Source organism: Lagopus muta, chromosome 3 (assembly GCF_023343835.1).
Source record: "Lagopus muta isolate bLagMut1 chromosome 3, bLagMut1 primary, whole genome shotgun sequence".
NCBI lineage: Eukaryota > Metazoa > Chordata > Aves > Galliformes > Phasianidae > Lagopus > Lagopus muta.
The window spans coordinates 48,816,542-48,835,320 of NC_064435.1; the positions used below are offsets into that span (position 1 = coordinate 48,816,542).

Sequence of the window (18,779 nt, forward strand, 5' to 3'; positions counted from 1 at the left end):
GTGGATCAAAAATGGTATTAGTGGTAAACTCATCCCATGAAAAGAAGAATGGACATACAAACAGCTCATATTAAAACCTACATAAGTCTTACTGCAGGCTTCAGAAGAACAGAGAGGCTGTACAGCCCTTGCACAGCTCGTCTACTGAAGGGTGAATTGCAATGCAGAAAGATAACACGCTACCTTCATCAAATACTAGTAAGAGAGTTGTCACTGTACAGTGTTTCTGCTGAGGGAGGTCCTGTTACTGAGTTGCTGCCTTGAAAGTGGAAGACCCAGCATAATTTGTCTGTTCAGCCATAAGCTTTCTGTCTGACTGCAGGCAAGCTCCTTACAGTACAACACAACAAAACAGCAACCACAGTATCTGAGCTGACTGAATGTCCCATTATGACTGTATGATGCAGATTTACAACACCATTTCAACACTGTGCAGACCAAATAGCGCAGGACTCGAAAGCAGTATAGTCCTGTCAATACGCACTCATGCTGAGGAAAATTATTCCTTCCTTTTGAACCATTTGATGCCAACTTGGCTACATTGCTCCCTGTTTCAGAGAGTATTTGTTTCTAATTCAAATAGCTCTGCACAGCAGTGGAGACATACCTGAGGGGTTTATACTTTTCAGATCACTACTATTAAGTCCTTGGATGATCGGTTAATTAAGGTAGTATACCCAAAGACAGGTGAACGAAGACAGAAACCCAAAATAGATAGGATTTTGTCCAGAGATTATAAGCATGTGTCTATGTTTTAAAATAACAGAAGCTAAGAAAACACAGATCCTTCAGAAAAAAAAAGCTTCCCATTTCCAGAGGACTCACTTTGGTGATGTGTGTAGTGGTTGTAGTGCTGGTGGTTTCAGATGTGATAGTTTGTGCACTCATCAGCACACCAGGCTCTGAGTCAGCACCACTATCCACCTAGAGAACCAAAAAACAATCATCAAAAGCATACTCTTAGGCACAGGAAGACAAGAACTAAATTCCCTATTTTTATTTTTCTTCATAGAAATTTATTTAACAACAGGGTAACAACTGCTGTTAAGGTGATTATATGTCGGTAATTCTCTCTGCATTAAGACTCTACTTCTGGAAGGACAGATGAGAAACTGGGGCTTTGAAATGTAGTTTTATCAGTGTTCTTAAAAGGCCCTACATCAAGACACACTAGCCACCTACAGGTACGCTATACTTATGCACTTACTCCCCATACTAGTATTGAATTCTTGAATAATAGTTCACACTAAGGAATACACTAAGATATGGATGAAGAAAGATGGCTCCTCAAGGCCACGTTAATTAGATGTTGGCTTCTGTAGGATTTCTTACCTGTGAAGACTCATATGTAATGGTTTTTGTTTCTGTATGGACTACTGGCACTTCCTTTGTTGAAATTTCAAGGTTTTCCCCCCCAGTAGAAACACTACTGAAACTGATTGTTTCAGTCTTCACAACTGGTGACTGTGTGAACAACAACAAAAAAAGAGATTGGAAAATTTAGTAAAGATTCTGGATTTCTCAGAAAGGGTGGGTTTTTTTGGGGGGGTAGGGGGAGGGTGTTGCTTCTTTTTGCATAGGAAAAGAAGGGGTAGCAATAGAAAGTGGTCTACGTTTTAAGAAAAAAAAATAGAGAAAAAAATCCCTTTGTTGTAATGGTACACATACGTATATAGTTATATAGTGCTGGCAGTTTGACACTATTCTGGATTACAAGAGAATGAGCTTCAGGAAAGATGTAAATATTACACACGTTCTGAGAATGACAAGAGAATAAATCCTATTCAGGCTTACTTTTCCATTCAGCTTTCAGAAAAAAAGGAGCAAAACAAGGTCTCCCTACCCTTCTACAAAACTCTTCTTGAAATTCTGCTAATGGGGCTAACATAATAAGCACAGATTGCTTAAGACATAGTACAATAATCTACAATTGTATCAAGCATGGAAAAAAAATTATTTTCTGTCTTTGAGGACATGCAAACTTTGCCAATCCTGATGGATTTTCCCAAAGAGAATGCCAGCTGAATCCTTGTTGCCCACTGCATAAAAAGCCAGCAAATGAGGTATTTCTCCACAGCATGAAAAGCGCTTTTAAGTAAAATATGCGTGGCGTTTAGCCAAGGATGGAAACCAGCAACAAGCCTTGCAGGTGCCATGCAAGGAGGAAATAAGAGGAGAAACAAACTGCCTGCTGTAAAGGCGCAATCATACAAGTCTTGTACTCTTTACTTTCCATGAGAGGAATTGACTTAGTCCACTACCGCGTACATTTACAACTCAGCACAAGAACTGATTTAATAATGAGTTACCTCAAAATGAGGTTTTCTTTCCAAAGAGTCTGAAACGTGGACTGTTGTACTGTGCTCCTCCGCTTGCTCATGAGAAGTAGAAGCAGCAATGCCTTCCTGTTTCGTTACAGCTTTGTGAGCCTCTTTTTTTTCCTCTTTAGCCCCCTTAGTCACAGCAGAGCCCTCCTTCCCCTTTGCACTAGCAGATGCTGCCTGAGCCTGGGCATCTGCAAGTCCAGCCACTGTAGCGGGATCCCCACTCGCATGCACATTCATCCCACGTCTCTCCTCGATAACCACAGTCTCCTGTACAACCTTCGTCACTGCGTCCTGGTGTGGCTGAGCCTCTTGCTTCAATTCGCTGGAAGTTATCTCCTGAGATGTCGTCGTGTCTATTCTCTGTAGGGAAAGAGGGGAAAAAAAATATTCTCATGTTGAAAGCAGACAACGCTACACAGAGCAGCTCCTCAGGTCAATGTACTGTGAACATAAATAAAAGTGGGGTATTACATTTTGCCAATTTATTTCTCTCGAGTTGATGGATTTTCACTCTAAGGACATAATCAGAAAAGTAGAAATGAAAAATAAAACAAGAATTATGATTTTGGAAGTGAAGAGAAATGTCAGTGTTTTTATCCTTGGTAGTTTTGTGCGAGTTTTATAAAGGCAAAATACAGCACCCTGTAAAATGACCAAAATAAAGTGAAATGAGATTAAAAAAAAAACACAACGCTTTTTTTTGTTGTTTTTTCCCTTTTGGTGAAGTTTCTGTTGTGATCTGTTGTAACAAAGGACAAGGCACAGCAATGCCATGCGTTAGTCATACAGGCTCTGAGTTATGCATAAAAACAGGATACAGAAGCAAATCAAAAGTAATCATTGTGCAGTTATAACACCAAAGGATGGAATCAAACAGCCACCTGTGCCCAGCTATGGGAAGTAGTAGTAACCCCTCCTATGAACTCAGTTGGCTTTCTGGCAGACTCTATTAAACTGAAGATATCTGAGCCATCCAGGGTTTTTTCACCAGTGGACTGTTTAGTCTAAATAGACAAAGAAATGGAGAGTCATACACAGATGAAAGGTCGACCCACATGCACAGAAATACTAATTGACTGGAGGCAGAGACAGAGGAAAGGAAGAGAAGGTTGCGGGGCACAGAGAGGTTGGGAACAGATAAGGATGGGAAAATAAATTAGAGCAAATTCATACTGGCTGTAGTAAGCAATAATTACAAAGCATAGTTGTTAGCACTGGCGTTTTGCTCATTCAAGCAAACCTTATTACCCTTTGGTTAACAAGCAACAGCGGCAACACCACATGTCAGTAACATGGATCTTTAAATAAACCGGAAACGTTGGAAGCCTTATATAATGCCTGCTTTACACTGTGGTACGGCTTCAAATCATGAGAAAAAAAATAAGCTGGGTTGGCTGCTGTCAACATAAAGCCAGGCAGCAGGAGAACTGAAAGGCAGGGTAGTGTGAGGGCATTGCCTAAAAGAAGTCATGCTTTAATCTTTAAACTGTGGCATGAAGTCAAAGCCCCTTGTTACCACTACTTTTGATGCAGATGACTCAGTAACATAGTGAGCAGTAGCAATGGTAAATGGCTGTTCTCTGGAGTATCTCCACTCAGACACGCTTTTATCTTTCCAGGCAAATGCCCCTGCTTTTGCAGCTTCACCATCAAGGTGCTTTTCTGCTTTGCCAAGCTGCAGGCTTCTCAGTAACTGCACATCTTGGTCCATCCTTAGCGTCTTTTTCAAGCTCTCCTCTTCAGGACTTTGCAACTGAGATTCGGCTTCCTTTATAGGTGTCAGTGAGTCAGACAGCTTTCTTTTTGTGCTCTGCACATCGGCCTTCTCCTCAGCGACAGGCTCTACAATCCCATACTTTGCCACTACTGGAATGATTTTCACAGATTCTTGTTCTTCCTTCTCCTTTTTTTGCAAAATTTCTACAGAAGGCTGTACTGTTTTCTCTCCCTCTTTAGTTTTACTTGTCATGGTAACAATTTTCCCAGACACAGCATCATAGGACTTTCCTAAGGTGAACATTTTCTGCTTATTCTCATCTTTGGATTGTATTTCACTTTCCAAGTCCTCAAAGCTCAGAACAGTACTGGATTTTAGTACCTCAGGCGGAATGCCAGCTTTACTGCTCACAGTCACCACTTTGTACGTCACACTTTTTTTCGATTCACCATCAGCTACCTCAGAAGGTACTTTGTCTATAATAACCCAATCCTCAGTGCCCTATATTTGAGATATAAAAGCTATATTAGAATATCTGAAGGTTTATCTGTGTTTCAGGAGCACTAAAGTATGAAGTCTTTTAAGAAATCAATGCTGCCTCTTCGGAAAGCATAAAATAATTTTACCACTGAACTTCTTAGAGCAGTTATTAAACAAATAAACAGCATCACCTTAGGCGAAGTTAGATTTCTTGTAGGTTTCTTCCTGTTAGAGGCCCGTATAATGTGGACACAAAAAATTACATTTGCCACACTTTTCTGCAGTAATTTGAAGCAGAATAAAATGATCATCAGGATCATCCTGAGGTTAAAAATCATACATCGCCATGGTTCGTTATGCTACTTGAAAACAAGTTACAAAAATAGGGCAAATAAGCCCATTCAACTGGATCCCATTTGCAACAACCACACTTTTGATGAGGTTTTAAAACAGTATGCATTCGTATGTAGCTGCAGTCTACACTGCAGTCTGCTTTTGTTAGAAAACATCAACCCCCTTCAGCATTATTTAAATATAATAGTACAACACAGGAAATGCCATACTACTAAGGATATTGAACTGAAGACAACGTCTTTTTTTCTCTTTATGCAAGTATACTACATGATTTTCTCTGTCTACACAATCAGCATCCACTTATTTGACCATAAGACTGTAGCTTCTGCATTTAACTAAGCAAATGTGGTTATTTAAAATCGAATGAATTAAAAATAACCTCTAGGGATGATGGGATACTTTTCTGGATAATGATTTGATGAGAAGTAACCAAAGTGTCAGCAGATTCTCCTTCCTGTAGCTTCTTCTCTATCACACTCGGCTAATAGAAAAACCAATAAGAACACAGAGTTCACCATCACTCAGTAATCTGAATTCACTTGACAGTATATAGGAAATTCATTCTAATGACACAAGTGCCCCATTCATCACAAAGTTCTCAGTGTAACTTATGCTGGAAATGCATGCACAACTGCAAACAACATCCACAAATAGCACTATGCAAGTAGAGCTGTAACTAGCAGAGAAATCAATCTGTATTAGATAGCCAGAAGCACTGGAGAGACCACATTCCTCTGAACCTGGCCCACAAAACATCTGTCTCTAAAATTAGGAAATAAATATGAAAATAATAATTTAAAAAAGTGGTCTGGAAAGGAAAAAAAGATAATAAACAACTATCAGTCTATCTGATTGCATTTCAAGAAAGTATGATTAGTTTTTACCTGCATTTCAAGGAATGTAGTACCTCCTTTCTGCAATACTATGAGTTTTTCTGATTTTTCTCTTTCTTCTTTGGTCTAATGTCAGGGGAACAAATGGTTTCAGTAAATGGAGGGCATACAGTCCACTATACTATAAAGAAATATGATAAGCTATTGTATAAAGTATTTACTGCATGATAAGTTAGACAACAGAACTAAAATAATTTTACAACTGAGGCCTCTCTCTGTTCACGACATCATATGGATGCAAAATAGACATAAGTATAAAGCCTGCATAACTGGAAAAAATAAAAAATTGAGCAATACTTGGTTGTGGATGTTTGGCATTTATTTTATCCTATGTCATTCACTTAATTTTGTCTGGTGCCATCTGATGTGGCTTCCACCTACAGGCTAAGAACAGGGACCTGCGCCTCACTCTGGCTTTATTTCTTCCTTAAATTTCCAGCTTCCTCTTACAGAATGACATCAACATCCTCTTTGACTTTACCCTTGGTTTTTATTTTGTTAATATGACAGCTTTCATGTTCTGCAGCTATCTGGCCAACATTATAGTGGCCATTTAAAATTATTTCTCATAATTAAATAAAATGAAATAATTTCTTCCCATTATTGTGAGAACCAACTGGTGACCTGACAGGCTCAATCCGACCAAACACAAACATACCAAACACTCCAAGTGTGTGTTTTACTTTCCTCTCTGTTCTTCTTTTATTGTAGTAATCTTGAAGAGCTAGTTGTAACAGAACTAAATACACCTTTAAAGTGGCTATTTTGAGTGAGTGAAGTGTGTAGCATCTTTGCGGATGTTGAGCTACCACACAAGGAAGGTGTAAGTGCTTTGGATCCTGACTGCCTCTGCTGATTTTGACTATGCATGGCTGAAGATTTTCCTGACAAATTATTCTGTCAGCAGGATGTGCAGTCTGAAACAATTCTGCCTAGCACAGACAAAAAGGATGTCATATGTTACTAGAATTCACCTCAGAATTAGGCTCTGGGAACTCAAATCCACTCATATTTTTCACAGCAATTCATTTAGATGCATGTAAGGTATAGTAACTGGACATTGCTTTTGAGCAAGTTACTTTCCTTCAGTAAGAATGCTACCAGGTCAGGATATTTCTTGCCCTTTTTATTTCCAAATGAATGCTTAAGCTAGGATGTCTTTCCTCAGGGTAAAACCTACAAAACTGTAATGCTTTGCTACTGCTTGTGCGGTTTAATCAACATTTTGTTATTAAATTTGCAAAATAATTAAGACATGAAACAAACTCAGGGGGTTATTTGCTTCACTCACACTCCTCTGATTTGGATTCAGCTTTCCAGCCACTCACTTTTCACCAGGTCTTTACCTCTTTAATATGTTAGATGCATTCTGTTTATTAGACTTACGATTTTACTTTTAAGACAGAAAACCTGCATTTTCATCTACAAACATGTTTGTAAGATCTATTATGATTCCTGAACAAGACAGTAGGAGGAGGTGACTGCTCCCCTCTGCCCTGTACTCATGAGGAGCAGTACTACACCTGGACCACTGCCTTCAGCTCCGGGACCCTGTCTTGCTCCAATTTATAGGCAAGCTTTGAGACACTGATGTTAACAGAATAATATCTTACAGGCCCACAGCACAAGAACAACATGAACCTATCAGAGAGAATTCACAGGAAGGCCATGAGGTTGATCAGCAGGATGGAGCACCTCCCCTGTGATGAAAGGCTGAGAGAAGTGGAGTCATTCAGCCTTGAGAAGAGAAGGCTCCAGGGAAACTTCACTGTTTGGCCTTCCACTACTTGAAAGGGGCCTACAGGAAAACTGGAGAGAGACTTTTTACAAGATCATGTAGTGATGGGCCAAGTTATAATGGCTTTAAACTAAAAGAGGACAGATAAAGTTTAAATATAAGGAAGGAAATATTTACTGAGAGGACAGTGAGGCGCTGGCACAGCTGCCCATGTAAGCTGTGGTGCCCCATCCCTGGAGGCGCTCAAGGCCAGGTTGGATGGGGCCCTGGGCAGCTGAGCTGCTAGGTGGCAGCCCTGCCCACTGCACAGGGTGAGACTGGGAGGGCTTTGAGGTCCCTTCCAACTCAAAGCATTCTGTGATTCTATGATCTATTGGTCCTAAAAAGCAAGCAGTAAACATAAAGATGATTCCTGTCAGACGGAAGCCAGATTAGCACAATGGAATAAAAAAATTACCTTCATGCAAACTACTCAAGCAAGTTTCTGTTTGCACTATTGGATTTAATCAAGACATTCTCTGCTTGTTATAAACACTTCTGTATTTTAAGGCAACACTAATACTATATCGTTGCCTCTACATCTCAATATCTACCCATAACCTAAATAGAAGACTACTTTTTAGATGGTGTTAAATCCTCACAATCATTTTAGACTGCACAGTGAGCAAGATTTTGTTCCTGCATGAAAATGTGCATGCTTAGCAATCTACACTGATTCTTCAATGGGTAACCAGCAGACGGCAGCAACTATCAAAATCCTTACGGAAGTGGGCAAGCAGGTCCAATTATCATTATTTCTTCTTCATCCTTACAGACTGACAAGAGTTCTGCCCTTTGGTCTGTATTTTCTTGTCAGGCCTGGTACTGTACCTCCGCCCATGTTGCAATGCCACTGCTCCCAAGCAGTCACCGTTATTTAAATTTTCCCTCAATCACTGTCATGTTTTGTTTCATGCATGGGCAAACTTCCTCAAGCTTACTGAACCTGTAAGGAAGCCTGCATTTTGCACCCTTACAGAGACCCAGTTCTGCTAGGTGGCTAGCAGTGAATTCTGCAGACTATCATTATACATATAAACATCAGCTATCCGCTTTTCCTTGTACCTTTGCTGTTAGAGTCCTGAGAAAATAGAGCACCTGCAAGTATGGAGGGGCCTCAAATATCTTCTGAGAGCTACTCTAAGTAAAAATGAATACATAAATATATTATGAAGCCTTTCAGATCTTGCTGACCTCTTCAGGCACTAGTGGTTCAATCATAGGAGCCTCCTCCTGCCTTGCTGCAAGCCGAACGGGAGATGTGGAAAGCCTCTTCTCCCACTCATTAGACACAGCCGTTTCTGTGGAGGTTTCCAAGAAGGTTCGTTTCAGCTCGCTTATATTGGTCTGATGTTTCATCAGATCTTCCTGGGTTTTGTCTAGGTCCTAGATAGTTTTAAAAGAATAGAGCAGTTTGTAATACATCCTAAGCCGACGAAATTTCAGAGCCAAAACACATAACTCGGTTAGTAAAGAGGAAAGTAAAATCTTGGGGAGCCGGGGAGCACATCACTAACACAACACTCTGTGAAAATGTGGCATTTTGAGAGGTAACAGCATAGCATATCTCATACAAGTGAGTATAAATATACTCTTAAGGAGTTTATCCGTATCACTACAATTTACACCTGATAAGGAGGCTTCAAACAAACATACATATGCGCGTGGAGGCACACACACATACGCGCACGCATTTACATATTTATAGTACAAGTTAGAGGAGTCGTGATAATCTCAGAAAAAGTATCTACTTAATTTACTAGCAGGTGGGAATACACAGCTCATGCATCATAGTGCAGATCCACAGTTTACCACTAAAACTAACACACATGTACGCACATGCACTGGTATATACCAATACCAACCTCTAACATAAGATTACTATGTTTGACATACACATTTTCACCCTGTATTCGCTTAATCAGACTATTCTGAAAGAAGTGAAAAAGAAAGGGAAAGGTAAGGGACACAGTATTGAAAGGATACAAAATGCTGTTTCTACACATTTCTTCACAGAGAACCAACAGTAACATGCTGGGAGATATGAACACCTCCAACAACAGTACTTTAGTAACATCTGGACCTTCTGCTTCTGTACCTGTGCCTTTAGATCTCCGTCCTCCTCTTGATCCGACTGCCAGCATGAGAAAGATTTGAAAAAACACCTTACCCATCCAATTACAGAAAGCTTTACAAATGTTGGTCAGTGAACTAGGTTCAGAGCACATTTTCCCTTTGTTAAGGATTTAAGGAGAATGCACAGACACAGTAGCTGACTGCAGTTTTTCTAATTCAGAGCAGGCTTCCTCTTTCCAAAGTTGTTAATTTTGTACAAATGATTATTTAATATTTCCCTTTAAAATGTCCATGACCATTGTCTAACTTCCATTATTTAATTCTCTATTATCATTGGTGCACTCTACTTTTACAGGTCCTCTAGCTACGTATGGAGCAGAAGATGGACTTTATCAATGAGATCATTGCTGGTTTAAGACCAAATGGCAATAACAAATTCTTCAGAAATCTGTAATCCCAAAGCTTAAACATATGATGACATCTCCTGGGTCACAGAAGATGTTCTGTATAAATAAGACCAAGGGAAACATGTGCAACAACTTCTAAGGAATGAAACACATCTTATTTGCAAAAAGTGCTGTTTCCTGAACCTCAGTTCCATGCCGCATTAATTATAAATTTACTTCATTTTAGTCTGCATATATTCTGTCAGCACCTATCTGCAGTGGAGATTTTAGATTGCAAATACACAATATTCACTGCATCTCATTTTTTTCAAAGCAATGCAAAATGGATCACGAACAGAGTCTATTTTTGAAGGATTTCATTTTCAGATGGTAAATATACAAACTTCCTGAAAATTGGGCATCTATAAGAAAAACAGAGGTTCATAAAATCCTCACCTCTAAAATAAAAATGGCACATAGGAAGATTATTATGAATTTTTGCTAAATAAACTATACATTTTAAACATAATGGCTTTGGGATTATGTTATGCTTTCTGTATGACTCAAAGCCTGAAGCTATGGAGTGCAAGTGATTCTTTAAAGCATTTTGTGCTCCTGACTGTACTCAACAGACGCTGTGTTGTTGCTCCATTTGGATTGTTAATGCTTGCGCCTCTATTTTGACTTAATTTTTCATACAGTTCTAATTAGTGAAATAACCCACTGGAAAATCTTTATCTGTTGACTACTTCATAATTCAGTTCAAATCTATTCTATTTACAGCCAAAGTCAAATTGTCCTGACACGTCATACACAGAACTCTTCCTTGACGATAATTTTAATGGTCTGAAATATTAATGAGATCTTACTGAAAAGCTACAGTAGTGTTTGCAGCAAGGCTCTGTCTTCTACCAGATGCCAGACCAAATTCAGCTCACGTTTGCAGCTGCAACCATATTAATTATGAAAGCATTATATCCACTTCACTAAAGTCGCATAGGGCTGAATTTGCCTGCGTACCCTACATACTACGCTGTGGATAAGAAGCTTATCAGCATCAAGAAAAACCCACTTTTTAATGTTCCACATCTGAAGACAATACGTGGATTGCAATCTATGCATTGTTGAAGATGACGTGAAATTAATTGCACTGAAGGTATTTATAACCTGGAAATACCTTTTCTTAGAAAACTTGAAAACTGTGCTGTAGCTCCTTCCCCCTGCTCCCTCTCTCCAACAGGCAGCAGATTTTAAGAGCAAAGAAACAAGCACCAAACACCACGACATGACCAACCAGGTAGCCAGTGTTTGCATGGGTGATGCTGCTATCATCCCTCTATCTGCACAAGGCAGCGTCGTCTCAGCAGCCTCCAGATAAAATACAGTAGTAAGAACGAATATGAAGGGTGCCCCAAGAACTCCGCTGGCCAAGGGAAGCTCTCGCACATGCACAGAGTGGGGGCCCTACACTGCAGGAGGAGACATGCAGTTCAGCATTCATGCCTGGGGTCAGGGAGAGATGAAACCAAAGGCTCTCCCCTTCAGTAACTGGGGGCCATTGGCTGTACAAACCTCAGTGGCAGTGGTCTCACCATCAGCTGCAGTATCCGTCTGCTCACTGTCAGTCTATTTTGTTAGACAAGTAACCGGGTTCCGAGAGGAAGGCAGGAATAAAGAATAAACCCATCTCATCAGTACACGCTGGCCACACAGGGAGCCGTTAAATTCAACATCCCTGTGAACTGCATTAGCACTGCTTTTCAAACCACGCACAAGTCAAAGAAGCAAAATAAAGGTGCTATATTAGTAAACAGAACAGACTCAGAGGAAGACTCAAGGCGTACTGTACACAGTATATGGCGTTACTGTAACAAATTTTTAAGCCAAACAAAATATTACTGGATAAGTCTTATTTGGATAGCAGATTTTTTTTTTTTTTCATAAGAAAGCCAGGTGGCTTTTAAAAATCTAAATCTAAAAACAAATAAAAATAAAAATAAAAATTAAATTAAAATTCTATTTTCTAAAGAAACTTTTCCTCCCAAAATGATTTTTAAAAAATGTTGTTTATCAAATTTTTGTTCTAGCCAATAGAGATTAATGTGGTGTTTGACCTTTTATCTGGAGGGGGAAAAGATTATTAAAAAGAAAAAAGCTACTTAAACAGTCACCTGACTTTCAGCCCCTCATTTGTACAGAAAAGTTGTCTTGTCTCCACATTTACACACTATGAGGCTGTCTGCATTACCAAGGAGTAGAAATAACCGTACCCCCTCCTGTCTAACGAGTAATGGTAGGGCTCAGACCCCACTTGGTTCCAGTAAACAGCAGCTGATATTGTTACCAACAGCAAAAAGAAACAAAACTATCATTAAAAAAAACCAAAAACCAAAAAACAAAAAACCACACTTCTCATTCCATTTCAGAATATGAATAAAAACAGGAGAAAAATAAAAAGTAACTCCCTCCCTCCTCCCCCCAACAACACTCACTAGGTACAAGTGATAAAAAGGAAACAAAGCACAGCATTGCTCACACTGGTCTGTCCCTGCTTTGCTCCAGTAGAACGCTGACACCATGAAGAAAGTTTTAGAGGAGAGCTCGTGTCAAGGCATAAATCAAGTCAAGTGTAGGTTATTACAGGCTGGGAAGATAGCTTGAGTGATTGCTTTTGATGTTATGTAAGCTTGCAGAAAACTATTAAGGAAAGAAAATACTCCCTAATGCCCCAGACTGGCACATACAAGTTGTTTTAGCATCAGTGGACGCTCTTATTTTGATTACTGACTTTCTGTGGTCTCTAGATGATCTACACATCTCATCCTCAGATCACATCAACATGAAATGGGAGAAATAGGCAACCTACTGAGAGACACGGATGCAGTATCACTTTTAACTTTGAATTTTTTATCTTCTGTCATTTTATGACAACTGCAGTGGTTCATAAAGACACTTTTTTGAATATGTTTTCATTGCCTTTTTCTTTACTATTCCTTTCTTCAAATAATTTGTAATTGTGTGACAGGCAGAAGAATAAGCAGATATTCTGAACTACTGGGTAAGTGCAAAAATGCAAGCTAGATGCAATTTTTCAAGCAATAACCACTCACTAGGCAGACCACTTTTGTTTTTAAATAAAACTATACTGCCAAAATAGCCTACTTAGCCAGGCAAGCTACTTTCACTAAAGTGTCACAAAAAGTTTGAAAATTGTTTCTTTATTAGCAAAGAACTTCACTTCTTTATAACATGGGTAGTTGTAAAAGTATGGCAGTATGAAAAAAAAAAAAAACCCACAAAACCAATGCATTTTTACTCCTATTTCATAAAAAATAATTTAAAAAAAAAAAAAAAAAAAAAAGAGGAATTGATGAACCTAGGCATCTAAAAGGAAATAAAACATTTCTGTCAAGACAATTTTCATCTAACACATACTGCATATTTAAGAACTTGAAGCTGGGAGCATTAGTTAAATATTAATAGCAATGTTAGCTAGGTACCAATGGAGAATGTAAAGAAACCTAAGAGGACAGATCCTGTCTGACTGCACAGAGTTCCTCCAGACTCCCTGCATCGTTTAAGGGAGGACTGAGCTCAGCAAGGTATGAAACACTGAGTATAGCTCTTCTAAGTGCCTTCTGCATCACTGTGTCCAATATTTTGTGAACTGGAAGCACATTTTTTGGGAAGAAGATTTTATTTCTTTCCCCATAACAGCAATAAAAGCCTAAATAAGGCACAAAAGTCAGATTACTGTAATGTACATGTCTGCTAAAAAGCCAATCAACAGCCACGGAGCAGAAATTGGCATTAGTGGGTCACTTGAAGTGAAGACGATTGCAGAGCAGGGAATGGTGAATTAATAGGCTCAGCAAGGCAGGTCTCCTCAGGAGCAAGAAAGGTTGGGCTCAAATCATACGGGCTGCAGTGCACCAACAACAGGCAGCTGCTGCTTGTGCTTGTGGGCATGTAAGGGACTGGAAGGGAAGAGAGCAGCTACCTCCTGAAATGCTGTGGCTGCACATCCTCTAGTTTGCGATCATAATTGCTGTGATTTGTTTTGCCAATGTAATGCAGACATGCCCAAGTTTAAAACATACTCACTGTCATGCAATGTTTTGAACAAGAAATGCCCCCCGGATTAGGCACAAGTCTGTGTTGTCTGCCAGAAAGCACTGCCACAGTAATCACCTTTACAAAAGAGCTACATTAAAAACTCTACTTTGTAACACTTCCAAACTTCACTCAGTAAGAAGTGCTCGCTTCTAAAAGAAGAGCAGACAAATGCATTATATAAATGCTGCCTCATTCTGGAGCTGGCACTGTATTAACACTGCTCTTGCTATTAGATTAATCCTAGTACGGAGCTAATGCAAATTGAGAAATAAACACCATTTCAAAGTGAAGACACGAAATGAAACAGCAAAATTTGGGACACTTTTTATCAGAAATTGCACCTCATTACTTCTTAGTTAGGCATTACAGAGCCAAAAGCATTTAACAACAATATTTTTGCAAGATAAACTGATGCAACTTTTGGCTTTCCACCAAAAGGAAATGAAATCCTGTACCAAGTAATAGAAAAACAAACAAACAAACGAAAAAAAAAAAAAAAAACATTGTGGAAAATTTCACAAACATTTAGATGCACAAGGTGTTTACTGGAGGCAACCAGTGCAATGGCATAGACCAGTGGCCAATACAACTTTTTACAAATAGCCAGCTGGTCAGCAAGTATCTGATCTGGTGTTGTCACACACAAAGCAAAAACCATACTTGTGCATTTGAGGAGAAAGGGAAAGGGGGGAGAAAAGAGAAAAAATTACTTCATTATTGTATTCTGCCCACAAAGAGTATCTAGGCACCAGCAAAAATAACTCTGTTACTTAAACAAACAGATTCCTTTTCTTCTTTTGGATATATTACCATGTCCAGTGCTCTCAGAAGCACTGTATGTTCTTCTTCTGCAGTTGGTTTATTATCTGTGATGATAACCATGGTGACTTGAGGCAGTGATTGTAGAGGTGATAATTTAACACTGCAAAGTTAACATGACCCACGTGGCATGCTCTGGTAGCAGCTGCACAACAGCTGTTCCAATGTGAACTCTCATTAATACACTGGATTTAAGTATGGGAAAACAATTTTACCTGAAGCAGAGAGTGGGCTGAGGCCTAAAATCCAGATCCAGGTTTCACTGGACCAGAAAACCCTTTCTAGGCTTGTGCTATGGCTAATGGCTTATTGCAAAAAGCTGAGCCTGCTTCAATTTCAAACACCCTGAACTTGGCGTGGACGCTCACTGACTGTTTATATAAACATACATACATGTGCATGCATATATATGAGGGCTGCTCCAAAAGTAATGTCTCTTATTTCAAAGTGTTGGCCCATGAAGTCAGAGGCGGATGTTGGTGGTATGGCAGCAGAGGTTGAATTTTTCTTCCAGTACTTTATTATATTTTGATGTTGTGTGACAGACGACAACAGAGGGGCAGTCTGAAAGAATGGTGCCTGACATGGAAGTGCGTATGAAGCAGAGGATTTTAATTCCTCCACAGGCAAAATTGGCACTCATTGACAGTCATAGATGCTTGCTGAACATTAATGGAGACCAAACAGTGGACATAAGCATAGTGAGGTGGTGGGTGGTGCATTTCAGCAGTGGAGACAGACGGTGGGTCACCTCTGCTGGTGCATATATTTACAAGCGGTGGCATGCAAGCTCTTGTTCATTTCTGGATAAAATGCACAGCTAATGGTGGTGGTTATGTTGAAAAACAGTGTTTTGTAGTGGAGAATTTGTTCTATCAAATAGTGTCATTGTACTCTTTGTATCTGTAGTCATTTCCATGGAAATAAATAGGAAGCATTACTTTTGGAGAGACTTACATACTTATGCATCAAATTGTACTTCCTTCCCTCTGTTTAGAATGCTACTCTAACACACCCTAGCATAAAGACACAGGGGAAAAAAAGCCAAACAGATCTTGGTGGGTCAGAGGCTTCAATGCTGACTGGTGACAATTTATTTAGCAAAGGTCACTTTGCATCAGCCATCACAGTTTGAACCAAGCCACTTACACACAGTGTTGTGCCTAACCCTGGGCCCCAAGCTGCACTCCCAACACAAGAAAAAAAATAAAATAAATGAAAAAAAAAAGAAAAGAAAAGAAAAGAAAAGAAAAGAAACAACCCCAAACCAAAAACACCCCATCCCTTCTAACATATCAGCACAGACAGAAATGAGGCTCTGAAAGTAGGACCACTATTGCAGCAATCTAACACTGGTTAGGACTGAAGCACTGAACACAAAAAAGAGTGTTCGATGCCGAGGTACACACCTCTTCCTCTGAACTGTCACTCAGGTCATTGGCAAGTGAGGCACTCAAGGAGGCCGCCTTGGGCTCCAGGTAGCAGAGGCACATAGCCAGAGGAAAGGAGAGAGTGAGGGCATATGGCACTGAGAAAGAGGCAGAGAGCAGAAAGAAAAAAATGAAGAGGAAGCAAGGCACGAGGGAGGGAGAGCGGATGGGAAGGTAATGCTGCACGCTGGCAGGCAGGAGGTTGGTTTCGGAGAGGTTAGGGAGCGACAGGTAGCCGTCATCATCCAGGAGGGAAGGGAATGAGTCAGGAAGTTGCAAGGAGAAGGAAAAGAGTGTCCCGCCTTTGCCGGCTTTTTGCTTATAGCCAAAAGCCACGTCTTGCTCTGCGGAGCAAACTCTCCCTTTTCTGTCGGAGTCCGGCTCTGCCTCCCCGTGCTTTGAAGCACCCTCCTTAGGTGACTCACAGCCTAAGGGCTTTTTTCGAGCACTCTCCTTGCATCTCCTGCGAAGCTTGGCTGAAGATGCATGGGGACCAGGCTGTGGGGATGGCGAGGAGTGGAGTGAGTCAGTGCCAAGAAAAGGTGGCTGGGGACAGAGAAAGAGCAGCAAACAAGGCGCAAAAGCAAAAGGACAAAAAGAAAACTGTCATTAGTTAATTTTCTTCCGTGATGATAAATAAGATATATATATATATAAAATCATAAACAGCATCTTAACACTACAGCTTTTAACTGAGTTAAATTTTGCACGTTTCCATGCTGCACACTACACGTATGAGTGAATAATGGTTACAGCTTACAAAAGGCAACATCTCGATTCAGCATTTGTCTAGTCATCTGCAGTGCACAATTTAAATCAAAATCTTCACAGCTATGTGTGGAGGTGATGGTGCTGCCAATTTTCGCCCACTGCACAACTTTCTTCAAATCATAGGGAGCTTTCAAACATGAAGTACAACAAACAAACAGGGGCACATATTCCTAGTATCAACAGTGCTTGTGGTGCTGCCCTTACTCGAGTTGTGGGGAGACAGAGTTGGAGCCATGTGATTCCCACCTATGCCAGGCACAGCACCACTGATAATTATTAAAATCCCTAAGATTTGAAATTCTGTGTGTCTAAATTAGTGCATTACAACATGTAAAAAAATGCTATATCCAAAAACTAACTCAAACATATTCTGCTTTTGGTGGCAGATAAACCTATAGGTCAGTATTAGTTTGATATCTACCCGAGCAGCACTTCCTCGGCCCAAGTCCCACAGCCATGCACCCATCACACTGGCCCCATGCAAAGACATTTTCTCTGCAGTCAAAAAGTGAGTTTTTGTTCCTTACGAAGAAGCAATAATATACCCACTGCTTTTGTTACAAATTTTACTGCAATCAATAATGTCACCAACAAGGAGGATTTGCTATAATGCAACACTTGCACGGCATTCAACCATTCTTTAAGATAACTCAAGGGCAAAAAGAGGAATGCAATTCAGGAGGGTACTTGCTTCTAGCTGACATACAACACACTTCCTAGCGGACAGCCACAACTAATCTTCAATCACAGTCAACACCAAAACACCCCGGTGCCAACAACCTGTCTTGCTGCTGATGGAATTTTGGCATTTTGGCTAAAGTCAATTAGGTGCACTTAGGTGAAGTGACAAACTGGCTCACTGACCAAGCCAATTACCTGAGCCATTCCACTGCTTGTCTTCTTGCTGAACTTAGCAAAGACATCACAACTGCACTCACACTGCAAACTCCCAGGAGCAAAATGATTCAAAGACAAAATAGCCTTTATCTGCACAAGCTGGTGCAAAATCTGAGCCAATTTTAGATACAGGTGGCATCAAGCTAGTTACTAAGCCTAACCTGCCTAACAGCAGGAATGGGATTTCAGCCCAATGTTTACATAGAGGCGTCAATTCCCTTCCTCCTAATATTTTGCTTCTCTCTCTTCCCTCATGGGGGAACAGGTTAAATTTTTATTTTTTAGATAAATCTACCAGTTCCAGCAACTTAGATTCCAGAAATCAGCAACTAAAAACAAGCCTAACTTAAACAAATATCTTCTTTGTGAGCTTAATGCAGTAAACGCAAGCCAAAATCGAATGCTAATGGACTCATAGGATTTTTTTGAGCAAAATACACAGAATTTCTTTCCATGCTGTAAAGACAAAAAAGCCAAAGTAAATTTCTTCTTTGCTAATGCAGACTATTCACTTATGGACATCTCTGCAGCATTAATATTTACAATAATGAGTAAAAAGTATGGATAAAGCAAAGAAAAAACATCCTAGTAGGAAAAGTGTGGATCAATGTATGTGTCCTTGAACAGGAATATGATTTCAATCATGTCCCGTGTTTCTTGAGACTGTTCTCTTCATAATGAATGACAAACTGTTGGCAGGTCCAGTGTGAAGCAGGACTAAGATCACTATATAATT

The 18,779-nt window shown here is 39.9% G+C and overlaps 1 protein-coding gene across 25 annotated transcripts in view; it reads right to left on the reverse strand.

Moving 5' to 3' along the window:
* Window positions 1-18,779, reverse strand: part of EPB41L3 (erythrocyte membrane protein band 4.1 like 3) — a 136,371-nt gene that overhangs the window by 4,427 nt on the left and 113,165 nt on the right. For 8 of the 25 annotated variants that reach the window (XM_048939193.1, XM_048939184.1, XM_048939183.1 and 5 more), the window contains exons 13-24: window positions 16,355-16,921; window positions 11,583-11,636; window positions 9,647-9,682; window positions 9,414-9,479; window positions 8,743-8,934; window positions 5,763-5,837; window positions 5,258-5,359; window positions 3,844-4,545; window positions 3,209-3,331; window positions 2,310-2,687; window positions 1,333-1,464; window positions 826-924 (exon numbers count right to left, since the gene is read on the reverse strand). In XM_048939193.1, the coding sequence (XP_048795150.1) occupies window positions 826-924; window positions 1,333-1,464; window positions 2,310-2,687; window positions 3,209-3,331; window positions 3,844-4,545; window positions 5,258-5,359; window positions 5,763-5,837; window positions 8,743-8,934; window positions 9,414-9,479; window positions 9,647-9,682; window positions 11,583-11,636; window positions 16,355-16,921 (2,526 nt within the window). The remainder of the gene's footprint in view (window positions 1-825; window positions 925-1,332; window positions 1,465-2,309; window positions 2,688-3,208; window positions 3,332-3,843; window positions 4,546-5,257; window positions 5,360-5,762; window positions 5,838-8,742; window positions 8,935-9,413; window positions 9,480-9,646; window positions 9,683-11,582; window positions 11,637-16,354; window positions 16,922-18,779) is intronic. The other 17 variants (XM_048939192.1, XM_048939190.1, XM_048939194.1 and 14 more) reach the window with 13 other exon arrangements.